This window comes from Copidosoma floridanum, unplaced genomic scaffold, assembly GCF_036245765.1.
Source record: "Copidosoma floridanum isolate Cflo_tuat_1 unplaced genomic scaffold, Cflo_Japanese_pri ptg000012l, whole genome shotgun sequence".
Taxonomy (NCBI): domain Eukaryota; kingdom Metazoa; phylum Arthropoda; class Insecta; order Hymenoptera; family Encyrtidae; genus Copidosoma; species Copidosoma floridanum.
In genome coordinates, this window is record NW_028321889.1 from 1,631,536 (window position 1) to 1,650,867 (window position 19,332).

The following is a 19,332-nucleotide window of genomic DNA, read 5'->3' on the forward strand; positions in this document are numbered from 1 at the left end:
ATGAAACATTCAAGACGACGATGTTGACTCACGATAGGATATGCCGGTAAATTTATTCGACAAGCGTCGACTCCGATGATGGTTTATTGTGGTTAATCATTGGAATATACGTTTTAGGTTTTACATGAATATACAAATACAAATTTGGCGTTGAAAAGTTTGTCAAAATCAATGAAGAAAAAAAAAACAAATTACCGTACATAGTTACAGGCTCGTTTAGCAAGAGAGGCGCGGTTGCAGTGATGGCGGAGCCTCACGGAGCGTATAGGTATAAGTAGGTACCCGCTCCTCGGTCGTTCACCGACTTTGCGTCTATCTACCCCCCGCCACCCCCCCTTCTCTACGTACAGAGAATTCGCGAGCTGTGCAACTACATATATATATATATACCCACCGGATGAGGTAAAAGCATGTATATACATAGGTAGTGGACACACGGGAGGAGGAACGCGCACATACGGAGAACGAGAGCCTTTCTCCTGCGGGCTCCGTACAAACATATAGGTACTCTCACCTCCACCACGATATCGTTTTGTCGCCGAGCGTCAGAATTTGTTCTCCAACTTTTTTTCTTCTCTCCACGCCGCAACTATGTATACTTTTGATCGCCAGTACAAGCTGTGTGTGTATAAATAAGTTCGTTACGCGCTGAAAGTGAAAGGGTGCGTACGACGACAACACCCACACAATAATATACGCACTTTAGAAATTGTCTTTATTTTATCCAACACACATGTATAAGTAAATAACACGTGTGGTACTGTATGTACTACACATGTGGGTGATTTCGTGGTTTTTCCGTACCATGCGTGTGTGCGTATTTTTCGTTTCCTTGTTTTTACAGGAGGATGGGGGGGGGGAGCAGTGCAACAACTATGTATCGTAACGCGGTAATCATGGCGGATTCGACGACACCACGCCCAACTGCGACCCCTTATAACGTACGTGCGTGTACTGCATAATGTACGTGATACACGAAGATTGGATTCGTTTTGGCTTCGATGGTCTTTGTTGTGGATGCACCGACCACGGTGTCCCTTGTACATGCGATGTGATGTGGAGACGATTGAAGAAAATAAATAAGTCGTATGTACGTGCCACCAGTGATTTTTCTCGATTTTTCAATGGTAAAAAAAAAAAAAAAAAAAAAAAAATGAAACGCAGGCAACAAAATGAAAACGGAGCCAAAAAAATAGACAGTTTTGAGAGCTTGAATACATATGGATCGCGCAAGCTCGTCAAGCGTGACGTCACGTTTTTTAGAGTATAATATATATATACATTACACTGTAGTTTCTACGAGAGTGTGACGGATAATATCGTCAAGCGCACGCGCGATTTCACCAATATGTTTGTGATCGTTCGAACGTGATGGGTATATATGTATACATGGTGTGTACGCGCGGGTGTTGGATCTCCAAGAAGAGCTTGCGTCATGGCAAATTACCAAATAATATTATTTTGTGTAAGCTCCGCCGTCGTCGCTGTCAATCGTAGCCGCAGTCGCTGGTACACTGAGTGTACTCTTATATGTTATTTGCGAACGAGCCAACAGGAGGAGGGGCAAAAAAAAAAAAAAAAGATACGCACCGATCGCGGGGGAATAACAAGCCGAGGATAGAGAGAATTAACATACTAGCGTCGCTCGAGTGATTTTTTTTTTTTTTTTTTTTTTTTCTTTTTTCTTTTTTCTTTTCGAGCCGCAAAAATTCTCTGTAAGTATACGAGCGATAAAATAGCGCTACTTTTTTTATCGGCAGCTGAGTTTTCGCGTTAATAAGTTAATAATATACGGAGCAAATATTGTGATGTATCCACGCGAGTCGTCGTCTTCACGTGACTGATGATTGCCCTACACTATATACAACGTATCAAGTGATATATACACACACAACCACCTATACGTATGTAGGTAGTATAAAGAAGTACTATATAGTTTGCTATTTCATTGTCACCTATGCGCATGTGTAGATATAAATATACGATGACTAAAACTTGAAAAAAACAAAAACAAAAAAACACTGCTTCTCGAGTGCTTTTTATTTGTTATAGTCGTCGTCGAGAACATGTCAGTCGTTCTAACAAGTTAAATCATTAATTGATTTAAAATATTATCATTATTATTATTAATTGAGTGCACGCGCCGGTGGGGTTTAAAAACATAATGATTGTGCCTTGAAACCCTACACACAAAATATCAATACGGACGAAATAACGCCACCTCGTTCATTCAAGACAAAGCGTTGGAAATCCAATCACATAGTGCGCGGGTGTATTTATATATTATGTATACGTATAGTTATTGCGTAAACTTAATTTCTTTTGGAAAACACAGAGCGTGAAAAAATCGACGGTAAAAAACGAAGAGGGAAAAAAAAGCTCGACGCGATTCCTCGAAATGTCCAATCAGTCGCTAAAAGCTGCAGCTTTTAGATAGATGTAGGTGTAATGTAATCAGGGCAGACCGACAGCGCACCAGCTCACGCCCCACAATTCGGTCACCCCCCACGTTTGGGCGCACGTGTGCTTCAGTGGCAGTAGGAGGAGCGGATCTCGCTGCTAAAAGGATGCGCTGCCATGGATACTCTCCTCTGTCTCTTTGAGCTTGCAAGCTCTCTCTCTCTCTCGTACACGCAGCGCCGGTGTAAGGGTACCACACACACAAACCCGACACCGCCGGCTTAGAGATACCGGGGATATACAAGTCGTTCCGGTCGATAATATCAAGGAGGGGACCGGTACTGTCTACCTACTTACTCAACGGTTAAGATTACCTATGGGTTTTTCTCGTTTGGTGTGACGATGATTCTCGGATCGAGCTTGCGAGGTCGATTGGGGCTGAAAATGAACTCGGTGGCACGAAAAAGCTTTCAATACGTAAGCTGCACTCGATAGCGCGGAAATCATCTGGTATCAAACGCCCAAAGGATGATTGTAGATGAAAGCTCGACGAAGAAACGACATCCGCCATGTTGGCGGCGTCAACCGACTGGGAACCAGAATTTTTCGGTCTCTTCGTCGTCGACTCTGATGAACAACATTAATGCTTACAGAGAGAGAGAGAGAGAGAGAGCTTACCCCTGCGAAAAAAATCAGCTCCAACGGGAGGGGGAGGGGGAGATAAAAAGGATTCAGAGCGGCGCAATTGAAAACCCTAAAGGGGTGTAGTAGGAGAGGGAGGGAACATTTTCCAAGCGCGACGAAACCCGTGCACACGTTCCAGGCATATACCTAAATTTCTTCTCTCTCTCTCTCTCTGTCGTCCTTTATACCCTTTTTCCTCGTCTACCCCGGCCTATCTTCGCAAGCTCGATCGATAATGCGCGCAACGCCACGTGAGAAGGTTTCGAGAGAGGGTGAGAAAAGCTCGACAGGGAGGGCCGATACATAGCAAGTTGGGTGCTCTGCTGTACGTCCATAGGTCGAGGCTGATGGCATTACTCGGTGGCTCGTGACCTGATCTGGTGGTGTGCGCTATAAATATATAAATCGTTTTTTTTGAAAAAACTTTTGTACAAGCTTTGGCATTCGGAGCGAGCTTTTACGTAATTGTCAAATTGGGTAAGAAGTTTGTTTGATCGGATACACGGTGTATACGGAAAGACCTTGCAAGCTCGAAATGATTGTTTGCCGAGCCACGGTGTTCTGTTCCCGATCTCCAGTTGTACATACAGGGATACATATTTTTTTCGTAGCTTGTAAAAACAACATCGTAGGAAAAAAAAAAAAAAAACATCTTGAACTGATGAATCTAGAAAAAAAACATTTTTTGTTCAAAACAAACGAGTAGAAACCTCCTCGGGCGCGTGTATATATTATACGTGGACGGGTGGTGTGTGCATATGCAAAGTCATAGCGAAATAATCGATGAAGAAAAGTAACGCAATGCCTTGGCGAAAGAAAAATGGCGGCAGACTATACACGTTATAATACACACCGAGTTCGCGTTCGATGATGTATACACAACGACAAGTACCTCCTCGATCGGAAGAGTATCTTGGGTTGAGGGAAAAAATTAATGCCAGCCCAAAGGTCGATCGATCCAATGGAAATTAAATCATCAGTCATTTAAGGGGCTCCCAGCACGCGTTTGCGACGTCGCGACGTCGAAGAGGAGCCTGCTTCACGGGAGTAGGTATAGTACAAGTACAGTGTACGCGATGGAAACTCAATTTCGGCAAGCATAGGGAGGGAGGGAGGGCGCGCGCCACCCGCGTGTATAGGAGGTGCACGTATAGGGACGAGGAGCGCGTTGCGATGCAGGGGCGAGGTCAGGGGGAGACAGGAGCCGATGGTTGGTCGCTCGGTTACTCCGTCACTGGGTGCTATACATCGAGGGCTATAAAGGGCGAAGCCACGAGATAATAATATCATCACACAGAGAGGGGCCGCGGATTAAATAGACAGCAGCTCGCAATTTCGGACCAAAGAGGTTGGGCTCGTTTTGTGTTTACTCGCTTGGTTTATCTTCACAACTAATCCAACGACAAGTCGTGCGTGTGAGTAGAAAAAAAAAAAAAAAAAGCAAAAAAGCTCAGGGGTATGATTCGCCGAGAGAAACCTGCAGGGCGGTCTAGCGCCGTCCGTCCGGATCGATTAACCCGGGGGTGTCGAAGGAGAGGGTCAACCGGGGGTAGAAAGACACTACAGAGGGAGAGCGCGAGACAGTCGTTGTTAATGGCCGACCGAGAGAAAAAAAGTCGCGGACGAGGTATACATATATAAGAGAAGGGGTGTGTGCCGCCACTGCTGCCGCATTACCGACTTGGGTATGGTACGTATATAGTGGACTCTCTGAGCCCACGGAATGAGGGAAAATGGTGGGAACCGAGGAAACAAAGGGCCACTCGCACGAGACTGCAGCGCCATGGATGTTATTATTATACCATCCCTGGACCGGAAGACGCAGTCGAGCTTTCACCTATACTCGCACACGCGCTACTGGAGCTCCTCACTTTCGCCGGAAAATTGGGCGCTATGGGTTAATAGTAAAAACCCGACGGACAAGACGATGCACGGGCCTGCCCCCATGAGATGTACACACAACAGGCTGGAATGGGTGTGCAGAGCTTGCAAGCTGCTCAGACTGTGGAAATAATAATAATAATAATAATAACTCCCAGTTACGAACTCAACAATAATGTAAGAGTATTTTTAGGATGATGAAAAAAAAAAAAAAAAAAAAAAAAAAAAAAATCAATCGAGACACATCGTTCCGAGTTTTTTTTCCGCGGAGGAGACATAAGAATTAATTAACGTGCCGTTGTCATGAGGGTGTACTTATAAGAGGGAGAAAGTGCCCACTCGCCAGCTAGCCTGACGCGTACTTGTAGGCATGCGGCACAATATTGTAGTAGCTATTTGATGAAAAGGCTCTCTGTAATGGCACGTTACGGTGGCACAGCAGAAAAGATGGCCGCGTGTGGCGTACACAAGGGATGAGGAGGAAGAGGAGAAGACCCAGTCGAGCTGCAAGACATTGCAACGCGTTACAGAGTATAGGTAGATATAATAGCGGTAGCAGCATCACGTGTATACTTAGAAATATATATATATACGTGTGGTATTCGGCGGTGCTCGTTTCCAGGGGTATAGAGGCGATGCATCTTCCCTCTCGCTCGCTCGACTCGCGAGGTATTCCGTACATACATATACACCCACCCGTGTAGATACGATTATACGCGTACGTATAGTGTAGGGTCGATGTCCCACTGTATATATATTAAACAGTCGATCGCTTGCTTTTTCAAGCAGTGCGGTTGAATGTACTTTTTCATCGGATGCATTGGTTTTAATTTCAATAGCAATGGCTAATTGTTTTTAATTAGCAAAATTTTTTTTTTTTTTTTTTTTTTTTTCTTTTCTCGAGTTTGAGAAAAAATCGTACTGGAAAATTTACCATGTTTATTAACAGAGGAAGACTATTTATGGTGTCCATCAAGCATTGAAGATTTTCTTAAGTATATTTATGCTTTTTCGCTAAAAAAGCTTTGCTTTTTGCTATGACTATAATGGTTGAACTTGAAATAGATTTTTTTTTTTTAACCTGTATCATAACTATTCAACCTTCATTTTATCCATAATCATGACAGAAGTTATCACGGTTAATTTATTTAAAAAAAATTAATTTACAGTTGATTTGAAAGGGTTTTTAGTTAGGACACGTTTGGTAAAAAAAAGGAAAAGAAAAAAGCTACTTATTTGATGCATGGGAACCAATTATTATTATTCGTTATTTGTAAAAGTTATTGTAATAGTTCTTTTGTCCATATTATGTTACTAATGCTCTGTATTCATCAAAAGCCATTTATCAAGGCCCAAGCAATATCTCAAGTTATGGTGCAAACGTAAAAGCAAATATTGAAATTTTCCTCATTTCATTCGCCGATATCTCAAGGGGGGGGGTCATAAACTATCATACGGAAACGTTCCAGCAAATCGGTATACTTATTCGAATAATCTAAATTTCGATATCCTTATCTTTAAATTTTCACAAGCATGACAGACATGTACAGGTGTGTGCTTCGTGCAATCATTATTGTACCCCGTATTGGTCACGATCACGTAATATATAATTGGCAATAAAGCCATGCACTCTTTTTTTTTTTTTTTTTTTTTTTTTCCTGAAGTCATAACAGAGTTGTACTTTACGGGCGCGTGATACGTAAAATAATGAACATTAAACAAGTGATGTGTACGTTGTTTTGATACTCGGATTGATACGCATTACGAGTGTCGTTTGCTAAAAATAATAATACTGAAACTGTTACAACGACAGTATCAGTAGTCTATAATAAGAACCGTTGAATAATTCAATTAAACTCATCTGAGTGGTATAGCTGGTTGTTATTTACAATCGAATTATCCCTCGAGCTATTCAGGGACTACGTATTTTCACACATCTGTAGGATATTTCCGTACGTAGATATGCATATAAATACCACCGATTGTGTTGATACAGGAAATATAGCGCAAAACGATTCCTCTCGATTCGCTAGCGTTGCGCGTGGTTACGAAATTTACGCGACAAGTGAAAATAATTATAATTAAATCGACAATAAAAAATATCATAACTCTTGTTGTTGTGAGAATTATAGTGAAGAAACTATGATTTTTTCCTCACATAAGAAAAAAAAAAAAAAAATTTAGCTCACATTCAAAACCAATCTATTCCTTAGAGGGATCGTTTTATTTCACCGCACTGTATTTTTTATTATTGAGGAGGAGAGTAGAAGGGTGGGTGGGCTTGACCAGTTATCAAACAAGTACCACATCATCAAATTTCTTTTGTAAGTTACTCCTGCACACCATTTTTCATTTGTGTCTCTTCACCAGTGATTTTTGCGTTCAACGGAGCTACAATCATCCTCTGTAATAATAAAATGGCACCGCAGCTTTTACAATCCATTACAAGCATCATCGGGGCGTAAAACGTTTCTTCCGATGGATAGTAATAATAATAATAATAATAATAATAATAATAATAATAATAATAATAATAATAATAATACCTAAAGCTCAAATTGACTCTAACCGCAATGAATAATGGAGCCGACGACGAAAGGAAAACCGAGAGGAAAACTATAAATCTCGTACACACTCTATGCTGGGACTGATGGCATGATGGCAATAACCTATAATAACAGAGCCTCGGATTTTTGTCACAGTATTGGTGGCACTGCACAATCCCCTCTCTCTCTCTTGTTGTTTCTCTAACTCTGAGGATCTTAGAGAGAAGTAAGGGTGCCTGTACATGGGCGTCTTAATGTCTTAAGACTATTCGCTCCGAGCCGATACAGAGGTTGCGCCCCCTCTAGCCTAAATCAGGCAAAATTTCTTGCATGTAAACAAACGGTTTAGAACATATATACATGCGTATAGCTGCTTGTGATTGGCTGAATAAGACAGCAGGAGAGGATCGTCGTTCTCTCTCTAGCCTGCCAAGTGCCAATCACAAGCAGCTGTACGCATGTATGTATGTTCTAAACCGTTTGTTTACATGCAAGAAATTTTGCCTGATTTTGGCTAGAGGGGGCGCAACCTCTGCATCGGCTCGGAGTGAATAAGCCAAACCTATGGCGGGTGATTCAATTAAAACTGACACTAACTGAATATTGATATAATTTGTTTTAAACAAGATAATAGGCATCCTGTTCATAACCAAACTATGTTACGTGATTGCATTATAATATTGGAAAGATATTTAGACCACCAAAACTAAAAAAAATTTTGTTAACGCTAAGTCGTTAAAAAGAGAGGTTATGTTGACAAAATTATTGTATTAACATGAATTGTAGAAACTTTTTAATTGATGCCTTAAAAAACGTTCTAACGTTATAATGTAATCAGGTTACATAGTTTTATGATGAATAAAGTGTCTATTTCCTCGTTTAAAACAAATTATATCGGTATTCAGTTAACATCAGTTTGAATGAATCACCCGCCATAGGTGTAGCTTACAGTCTTAAGACATTAAGACGCCCATGTACAGGCACCCTAACAGTGGCGCTGGCGCCAATTCCAAAAGGGAAAAAACCCCAATATAAATATAGAGCCACTTGTTGAAAAAAAAAAAAAAAAGTCAACACTATTGGGACCGTGCAACAATTTGAAAGAGCGCTACCACATGGCGATAGTTGGAGTCACTGGACCGAAGATAATGCATGGAAGTAAATGAATATGTCTTTATAATGATTCAATCTTACAAATCTATCGAGTTAGAAGACGATAATATAAGTAATAATGAAGTTTCCATTATCTAATTCATTGTTTTTTGTCCATACGCTTTGAGTTTATGTGTTTTTAATTATATTTGTTTTCAGAAAAATAGATTCGGTTATCACAGACAATGGAAAATTTACTTGTATAAACGTCTTATAACTCGATAAATTTGTGAGATTAAATTATTAATGAGAAATTGTTACTTACTTCCACGCATCATCTCCGGTCCAGTGATTCCAACTATCACCAGTGGTGGCGCTCTTTCAAACTATTGCATACAGGTATATACAGAAGACAAGACCATCGGAGAAGAAGGAGAAGCAGCCCAGGAATGTGTTTATGCAGAGCTCCGTCTCGAACTCGGTATATGAGGTACACATGCATACACGTATCGCGGGTGGAAAGAACGCTACATATAGTACCGGCTACATACATATGTGTATGTATATATCACAGAGGGTCCTTGCTCCTCGCGCGCCCGTCTGATGTTGGCAATCATCAGGCGACGCTAAAACAACCGTCAGAGCTAGCGCGTGCAAAGGCCCTTGTATCATGCTGGCAGAGGTTGTGGGTTTTTCTATATACAAGTACACACATCTTCCTCTCTTGCGGGCCATAAATGCGTAAGTAAGTATACATACATGTGTGCAGCGTACAATATTGTACCTTATTCCTATATACCTACTCTTCTTTTTTTTTCCCCACCTTTCATTTTAACTTCTGGCAAACTTGGCCTCCACCATGCAAATTGGCCCCGTGCTCCTTTTGTTCCTCAATGCGCGCGCGGGTCAGAGCCTTGTACATACTTTATTTTATAATATCCGCGCTGTCGAGTTGACCCGCGCGATAACTTGTAGTGAGTATATAATTATTATAATAACACTAGTACACGGATATGCGCAAATACGGACCGTTTAACGCGAAATTATACGTTTTAATGTAATAATAACGTTTTGCGAGTGTGCACTAACAACAACACACTCTAGCATCATAACGTAGTATAGGTACTTGCTGTAATATTGTACCGAGCGAACTTTTGATGTCTGTATTCATCTCGATTTGTTCATTAGAAGAAAAAAAAACCACAATATTTTAGCAACGGGCGTGATTTCTTCAAAAAGTAGTTTTATCTTCAGGTTGATTCGATACTGTCGCGTTATCGGCAAAGTGGTGGAGTGAAAAAAAAACAAAAAAAAAACAAAAAAAATCGTTATGAAAGAGGAAAGAAGACGAAGAAATGGCATAGGCGCCCGTTGTGAGTGTACAGCTCGGTTTCACCTGAACCGAACGGAAAATGGCGACGACGGACGGCAGAAGGAGGTGGTTATCACCCCGCGATGCCCATACATATACATACGTACATTCGCGATACACGGGGAGTTGGCGCGCGCGTGTGGAGGAGCAGCGCAGAGAATTGCGAGGGTCCGGAACGCTTCGATTGCCCACGGTGCGCACACACTCGAGTTTCTCTCTCTGGCTCGCGCTGACAACGAGGATCAAGGAGAGAGAGAGAGAGAGAGAGAGAGAGAGAGAGAAAAGACGGACCTGCAAAGTTCTCTCCTTATCCCCTGCGTCAGCGCGCGCGCACCTTCGTTGGGTGTCCGTTTCGACGGTTAACTTTTTCTTGTACCACTACACATCGTTAATTAATTATAAGTACCGTCAGTACTTATTATACGTTCGTTCCATGATTAACATACAGCTTGAACCGAACACGGATACAATCTCTCGGTACAGCCTAAGATGTGTTTGCTGTTATTTCTATCACGACTATTGAAACAATCGTTTACCATCGACATTGAAGGGTAGTGCATTCATTACGGGGAATCCCAATTTCAACAAATGTACAAAAAAAAGAAGCCATACAAATCAGCATACTGCGACTGACTGAATGACTTAACTTACTGTTTTAGTATTCATGAGTGTTCAAGCAATAGCAAATGTTAATTTGTTCACGTTTGTCTTTGCATTGAACTTAGACGCAGTTTTTTTTTCATCGCCAAACATTAGGCTATCGTGTGGCTTGTTCCGCACTCATTATGGAACGATCGGTACATCCCTGATGACGCGATCTTTTTTTTCTTCTATTTCTTTCCAAGTATAGAGTACCTACCTATTCTCTAATCACCGAATGCGACGAATGAGAGAATCTTGCCTTCATTATCGGTCAACTGCAAATCACATGACACCAGTTTCTCTCTTCCGTCAAATATTATGTTGTACGTGTGGGTATACCCGTGCACGCACCCTTGAAAAAAAGAAGCAAAATCACCGCGCCACCTGTACATATATAGTTTTATCATCCGTCGAGGCTTCTCCTCTCGCCATCAGGCGCTAAGCAGATCCCGAAAGGGAAGCTGACTTTCTTCGTCTTTCCTCCCCGCGACCGCCGAGAGAGCGAGCAGCCTCCGCCAAGGCCGCGAGTGTGGCTATTGCGCGTACATATATATATATACATAATACAAGGTACACCCGCGCCGCGCGAATCTCTCCCTCCTTTTTTTTTTTTTTTTTTTTTTCTTTTCTTTTTCCCTCTCTTCATGGTTACCTTCCGAGTTTTCTGTCTTGTTGGTAATACGCAGGGATATACCCGCGTTTTATACTTGCACGGCAAATCGATACATCGCGTCGAGTTGGCTATATTTTAGCCGGACACTTGAGCGCTTCGAGAGACGCAGCAGTGTTTCCCGTATCACGACCGCCAATAGGGATCACTTTGAAAAATTCAATTAAATTTTCACCGGATTTGCGTTTCTGATTAACATTACAACTTGTTCATCTTTCAGGGGTCGATTATCCGACATTACAAGAAAGAACCGAAATATGAATACTAGAACCAAATTGGGACGAGTTGTTATAATAACTACTTATGCAAGACTTTGCCTTGCGGGGAAAAAAAAAAAAAAAAATGATTTACGTTGGTCACGTGCCACCTGAGCTGTTGCAATCGCACGTACCTGTATACTCGATAATGGGCTTTTTTTTATATCTATTCTTCGCCTGCACAAGTATACGTAGGTACACTTTAATTTTGCAATTAAAATTTTCCTTTTCTTTTTTTTTTTTTTTCATTTTACACTCTCAACTCTGGGACTTTTGGTTTCGCTCGGGTGTGCATGCAGTGCAGTCGTTAAGGTGACAACTTCCTTAGCTTTCTATCCTGTCATTTTGGCGGAAGAGCCGCGGAAGCGACGCTGCTTCGAACAGCGACCCCTACGGTGAATGTTATCACTTTTGACGCGCTAAAGACTTTCAACGCCTTCGGTTGTATGAACGAGTTTTCAAATTTCTTGGGGAGAAAAAGTCTTGAAAAAAGTAATGATGTTTGGGGGGAAGAGAAAAAAAAAAAAAAAATTGAAGGACTTACCCTTGCGCCGAGAAAGCGGGCTTCCAGCAACTCCTGCTTCCTGGGGTCCAGGGTGGCCTGAAACTGCTCCATCTTGACGCCAGCGCCTGCAACAGCCAAACAAAAGCACCGCTTGAAAAGCTGCTGCTGCTGTTGCACTTGTCCACATACGTATATACATATATGTGATCCTCTCCTAAACCCCCCCTCGCGCCTTGTTCCCTTCCTTCGCCACCTCGAGCCCGTCATTTGCTCCTTCTCTCTCTCGCTCGATAATTCACTTGGGCGCTCTACTGCTGCGCTGCTGATGCAAAGCAAAGCGCCACTGTGTAATCGACCGATGCTGAAACAGCCGAGGCATTTTCATGTTTTTCGTGTCTACAAGATTCGCGCCACGAGCACTTACTTACCTACCCACCTAACTTTTATTGTTTTCTCTCTCTCTCTATTTTACCTTTGAATCTCGACGTTTTATTTTATTTTATTTTTTTTAGATTTTACAAAAATTTTACAAATACTTGAAATTTTTCACGTACGTAAATTTCCTTTTTTTATTATTGTTCATCAAAGCTACCAATTAATTATTCGTTTTTTTTTTTTTTTTTTTTTATCTTTCTCCAATTCAAGTTATCAACGTTGTTTCGGTTAACAATAACCGTTTAAATCGAAAACCAACCACTGTTCTCTATAAAACTGCGACCACATGGGTACTTTTTGTGCTTTCACCCGTTGCTTTGAGACAAGTTGTCGAGCCAACGTGCAAGCAACGAGAGAGAAGGAGACAAGCCATCGCGTAAAAATATCGCGTTTATCGAGCGGAAAGCAACAAATATGCGAAACGGACGCCTTTTGGAACTACTCCAGAAATCGAATCCGTACATATTATAAATATACCTCGGTATGATAATTAATAGCACCAAAAAGGTGGACCGAAGGATCTTTATGCCAAGTGTTAGCTTTGAGTTTGATTTTTTAATAAAAGAAACAAACGAAGAAAAAAAAAATTGTTGAAAATTTACGGGGTTAAACCCTCCAAAAGGTGGTTGGTAAAGGTATGAAATCACGCGTAGTGCTGCAGTATAATTACACCCACACGGGGGACTCACGAGAGAAGAGGGTACCAAAGTAAAAGTTTTCGAAAAAAAACGCCACGCTAGGTGACCAAAAATATTTCCTCCGCCGATGACAAAATAACAACGAGATTCTCAAACGGTAAGCAGCTTACCTAGAAAGCCATCAGCCCCACATACGCCCGACATCTCCGCGGACGACACAGTCACGTTATACAGACACAGAGAGCAGAAGACCGCGATCGATTTACCTCTCCGTCAAAATGTACGTGCAGGTACCTATTTGCACACCACACGCTCCCTATAGAGTCCCCGAAGGGGGAGGACGATATTCGCGGACAGGGAACCCGGTAAAAGTAGGCCGCCACCCTCCCCCCCCCCTTTGACGCACGTACCGTACAATATGTGCCGCGATTTCAGTTTTTTTACAGTGGACATGTTGCGATTTAATCCCCGAACGCCGTCTCTCACTGCCGTTAAACAAAAATCAATGAACCCTCGACAAGAGCCTTTTTTTCTTCATCACCGAAAACATTGGATGGTGGCCCAGTTATTGCCCCAAAAGAAAACTTTCACGCCACTGCGGCAGTACTAACGATGATTGTACAATAAATATAATACAACATGTACACGTCCGTGATCGATCAGAGCATAAGAAGAAGAAGAAGGGGCAGCACACGAGTTTCAAAGACACGGCATCACGCGAAGCTCAAAATGCATCACCGTCCCCTCTGATTGCTGCTGTTGGTGCAAGCGCACGTATATATATTATAATGTAACATTCAACCCTACTCGTACGGTTACAGGCATCCGTGTGTATATATTTATGTATTCGTGTTTCTTTATTCTCTTCCTCTCCCTTCGTCGGTTTGTCGAGCACCTGGTGCGAGCCAACGAAAAATTCGGCCGTCCCCGTCTCAGGGCCAGTGAAGAAGCTTGGCTGTATAAAATAGGGATTTTCCTGGAAGATTCTCCATTTTTCTCACCTTCCTTCGGCCCGAGTGTGACAATTGTTCTCGCGCGAGTATATAGGTTTTGTCGCTCGTCATCTTTGTGTGACTTTAACGAGACCGTGTGCGAGACCAGATCGACCAAGGGATGATTATTATGCCCCAATTCTGTGCCAAATGGCTAATGGAGTCGCGTGTGAAGAGTAGGTATGCGTTATCTAATAGTCAGATTGAAGTTCGAGGGCGTTTTTACTCGACTGAGATACGTGTATAATATTATGTTGGCCGGCCGGTACGTGTATGATACGTGTAAGAAAAAGAAAATGGAGGAAACGGAACTTGACTGGCTTTCGCTCGCCCGCACTTTGCTCCGTGTGTACAGAGATGCAACGAACAAGCTTTACTGTGTTTTTCCGACACGTATATACCTGATGCATCGCCTAAACGAGCAGTAAAGCGTAAACGCACGGCACGTTGTTGCGAGGTACACTTTTTTTTTTTTTTTTTTTTTTTTTTCAAATTCAAAAATAATATCATTGCCGGGCAAACTTTGGATATAAAATTGAATTCCAAACTCAACTGAGAAAGAGATAATCGAATGATGTACATTTCCCAGCCTACTGTTATTTGGTATAAGTACTATCATTGTGAGCAGTCGTAGAAATGACAAGTATGTGTACGTGTATTGCACACATATACACATATAACATGTACAAACGACAGAAAAAAAGAGAGAGACGAGGAGGTGGAGGAGGAGCGATATATCGTGCATGTTCTGTATATAGGTAAGTAAGACCGCCGAGAGCAAGATGGCTTTTACCTTGAACGCCAACAGCAGCAGCAGCAGCAGGAGAGGCACAACGCACTGCACACGTATACATATATATGTGTGTAGGCATACATTAGGCGTTGCCTGCTGCTGATGCACATTTTCAAACTTCAACAATTGACCAGCTTCGTGGGTATTACGCATCCAAGGGCAATATATCCGTGCGAGCGCATTTCGTTCTTTTTTTTCCCTCGCAAGTATCATTATGTAGAGGCGTCGAAGAACAGAAGGGAGGAAGAGAGCGTAATGGTATATACATGAGCATCGAATAGAATCGTGGACTTTTATAAATAGATCGGAAATAATGCGACCTCAGAGAATTTTCGTGTGTACGTTATATACACACGGGACTCTCTTTTCTTGAGTGTACGTACACGCGGTGGATGGACTCTCGACGAGGAGAGACCCCTTTCTTTTTTTATCCTTTCCCCCGGTGAGAGATCTCGAGAGATATAGGTGCTGATGATTTTGCGATGGATAAGCCGGATCGTGGCAATTTTTGTACAATTTTTTTTTTTTTTTTTTTTTTTTCTTTTCCCCTCGTGATACTGCGGTAATGACTAATAGGATGTTTTTCGCAGATACACGATTCATGTCTGTAAATATTTTAAACGGTCTGAAAAATTTCAAGATGACTGTTGCACTTGCGTTGAATGTTATTTATCAATAGTCGATGACGTGAATCTATTAATATTTTTAAATAAATGCATTAAAAAACATTACTTCTAACAATTGACTGTCTTGATAAGCTTGTTATTTTCTATTTATTGCCCATTTACTCAAACTGTAAAACAATCGTTCAACATTTAACTTTCAATTAAAAATGTCTACAGAAAAAAAATTCAAAGCTTCTAGATTATTAAAAAAAAAAAAAAAAAACATTATCAAGTGAAAATATTTTAAATTAATTATCAAATATATGTCTCATTTGTTTCATAATCGTCCATGTACACTGTATGTGCTATTAAAGTGTGATTATCAAAATGATGACTTCAGAAACTGGACTAGATATTTTTTTCCAGATCACTTGCGATCTTATATCGTTTTATACTAATTTACAAAGAAACAAGTACACACTTGTCTACACCAAAAAAAATTTTTAAAACTCAACAGAGTACCAGAAGCTTTAATTTTCTCTGCCAGTTGCAACAATTTATCTAGTATGCACAATTAACATAAGGAAAAAAACTCTATTAACTCACCACCACCTGAATTCCAACAATTGTCAGTCATCCCTGTTTGCCCATCTGCACTCTTGGCACTTGATTCAACAACACAAAATGTTTGAGTTTGTTCTCAATAAATCACAAAACACGATTCCCCGTGGCAAAGTCTCTTGGTCGACAGGCACTAACGACCAGTAGACCAGATGTGTCCATCATCTTCCAACGGACAGCAAATCGCACTCCAGGTATCCAAGTATCTAATTTTGGGCAGCAGTATCAATTTTACTGTAGGTTCTCGCCCCGTAGTCAAGATTCACTCAGATTCAAACTGAAATCAGAGAAGAAGACACGAAATCCTGATTAAAATCTCTGTGACAAAAAGTCGAATCTTGACGTATGCACTTACAATGGCTGTCTCTCAATCGTAATCACGGTCATTTAAATATGAATGGAAACCCACTGAGCGGCCTTTAGGCAGTCATCGCACGAAAATTTCAAGTTTTTTTAAGGGACAACTACCAAAAGAAAGGGCGGTAAGAAGGAAAAAAGAAAAGAAAAGACAGGGGGAAAAAAGTTGACGCAAAAGTACAGCGGAATCAAGTTAAAACGAAGTTGTCGAAAACTCGGCACACTTCGTTCGGCCTGGCAATAATCATGGCTACGTGTGTGTGTACAACTCGAACGGTCGAGCGTACGAGAGTTAACGAAACGACGGTGAGGGTAAGTACCTGTTGTGTGTGTGCAGGAAAAACACAGGCGCAGCAGTAGAGTCCCTTGTACCGACCTCCTCTTCCGAAATGCACAATATCTCTCGTCTCCAGGGCTCTCTCTTCCCTAGGTTGCTCCCTAGCTTTCAACCACTCGACCTTTTCGTTACAACTGAAGTGCTGCACAACTATACACCTATACTAACACTTGGTCTCGCGAAGTGAGAGAAAAAAAAATTAAACGGCGACGCTCTGAATTTTGAGGTTAGGCGACAGTTTGACTTGACTTGACTAGACTAGACGACACACACGCACACAGGCAGAGTCGATGTGAAACGTTCAATTGAACGAACCCGATTAAGATGATGGAGGAAGATAGTTTAAAGTCGGCGTACAGCTACTTACTAAAATGTTCTCTCTTCAATAGAAAATTGTCCAAGAGCGATAAGATTAATAGTTATTCATTTGAAACGGGGCACGGTTCGAAAACTAAATTTTTTTTTTTCTTAAGCGTGCCGTCTCGAGCGGTCGACTAAGTAATCCGCGACACACGTCTGCACCCTCTCTTTCTCTCGCATTTTCTAATTTCTTTACTAAAGAAAAAAATACCTATACTTACTTATAAGACCGTTCGAATTTCGACGGTTTTTCATTGATCCCTCGAGGACTTTGAGACCGTGACCTTTGACACTTGACTTTAATGAAACGCCTTACCAAAATATATCTTGAAGAGAGAGACACTTTTTATACTTCGCGAAGATGTACCTATCGATAATGAAGTGTAGGCATTCGGGCGGTGAAGATTGTGAGGACTCCAATGATGAGGTTTGCGGTCCAGGGGGTAAGCAGGGGGGAATTGTGAATGAAAGGCAGATTAGAGCGAGTGTTACTAATATTTATGTAAATAGCAGATGCGGTAGCTTGTAACGTAACTGAAAGTATATAATGTAGGGGTACCTACATATGTATATTTACATGCTTAAGCTTGAAAGTTACAAGCTGTATATGTCGGAAAAACGGAAACGGAAGTCGTCGTCACCTCGTCTCGTCACTTTATGTGTCTTATGTATATTACTATACAGCACATCCATATACAATGTGCATGTACCTACACTCACACAGAAAAACGTATGCATTTACCTACCCTTAGTAGTTCCTTTATTATTTCAGTCAGAGAGATAGCAAATTATCGAAATTCATTGTCGGTGGCAAGACGAAATACATTTTACACGCATGTTATTACATGACACAAGAATTTTCATAATATTACCGATGCACACCGATTAAATAATAATGTGATCCACTTCCGAATTCATTACGAATAAAAAATGCTACTTAGTGGCTAGGGCGCGCGCGAGGACAGCACAAGACAGCTGGAAAATTATCTAGTTTCTACGGAAGCCCAAAAATCGACCTCCTACATATTTATACTTTTGAAGGTAGATTTTCGAGTAAAAAACCAATTTTAAACTTGCCGCAAAAAGCACAAAATATGTCAACTTTTTATCTTCTATCTATAAGATTAGTTGCGGCTGGTTTATAATTGATCAAATTGCTCTAGGTCCTAAAGCTCTGATTTAGAATTTTAGGAGCCACTTTTCGTGAAAAAATGACGACCGCTAGATGGCGCTGATCCAAATAATTATGACTACTTTCAATAGAGCCATGTAATCAATTATAAACCAACCGCAACTAATTTTATAAATACGAAATATAAAGTTGACTCTGTCTGTGCTATTTGCGGCAAGTGTACAATTTATCTTTTACCTGAAAATCGACCTTCAAAAGTATAGAGATTCTACTTGTCTGGTTTAATAAAATCGACCATATGGCACTACTTAGTGATTACGATAATTACTACACATAACTTCAGGTATGTTACACCGTGATCTCTTTACCAGAATGATAAAATCCAAAGTAAATAAATGTATAAAGTTTACATATATATGTATATAACAAATCTCTTTCCCAAGTAACGATGTAACAATAGGTTTGTTCAATTATCCACCTTGGAGCACTCAACCTAATTATAAGCTGTCTGCTTTCCAACTTGTTGTGTGCGCGCTTTCGTGCACTCAATCATACTTGTTTTTGTGAGCGCTAAGCGCTTCTGCGTTTTTGTGTATCTATAGGTAGATGTCGTGACCGAGCTTCCGTAAGTTTCTATAAGTTCTAAGTATACCTGGCATATGTAAAAAAATACAAAGCCAATAAACTAACTTAAACTTCTAAGTGTACTGTATTACCGACCAAGTTTTTTATGTTCCTTTTTTCTTATTTCCTTTTTCATCATTATAGGGAGAAGACAAAAGAGTGAGAACGTGAGAAGAGAGAGAAATAAGGACTTGCAGTATATCGTATATCAAATAAACAAACTTTGGAACAAACGGAAAAGCGTGAACAATTACAACATACGTATTTACATTTATGGATAATTACACGAAAAACCATACGCTGATGGGTGCAATGAAATTTCCGGAGCTTCGTGTTATTTCATATCTTTTAGATTTAACTTGCTACTTTTCGAAAAACTATTTTAACTG

General features: G+C 41.0%; 1 protein-coding gene across 6 annotated transcripts in view; it reads right to left on the reverse strand.

The window, feature by feature from the left end:
• Nucleotides 1-17,276, reverse strand: part of Tlk (Tousled-like kinase) — a 74,833-nt gene extending 57,557 nt beyond the window's left edge. For 5 of the 6 annotated variants that reach the window (XM_023390298.2, XM_014362753.2, XM_089590461.1 and 2 more), the window contains exons 1-3: nucleotides 16,811-17,275; nucleotides 16,119-16,410; nucleotides 12,089-12,174 (exon numbers count right to left, since the gene is read on the reverse strand). In XM_023390298.2, the coding sequence (XP_023246066.2) occupies nucleotides 12,089-12,174; nucleotides 16,119-16,149 (117 nt within the window). In that variant the 5' untranslated portion in view covers nucleotides 16,150-16,410; nucleotides 16,811-17,275. Of the gene's footprint in view, nucleotides 1-12,088; nucleotides 12,175-16,118; nucleotides 16,411-16,810 lie in introns of all 6 variants that reach the window. The other variant, XM_014362754.2, reaches the window with a different exon arrangement.
• Nucleotides 17,277-19,332: the final 2,056 nt, after the last annotated feature.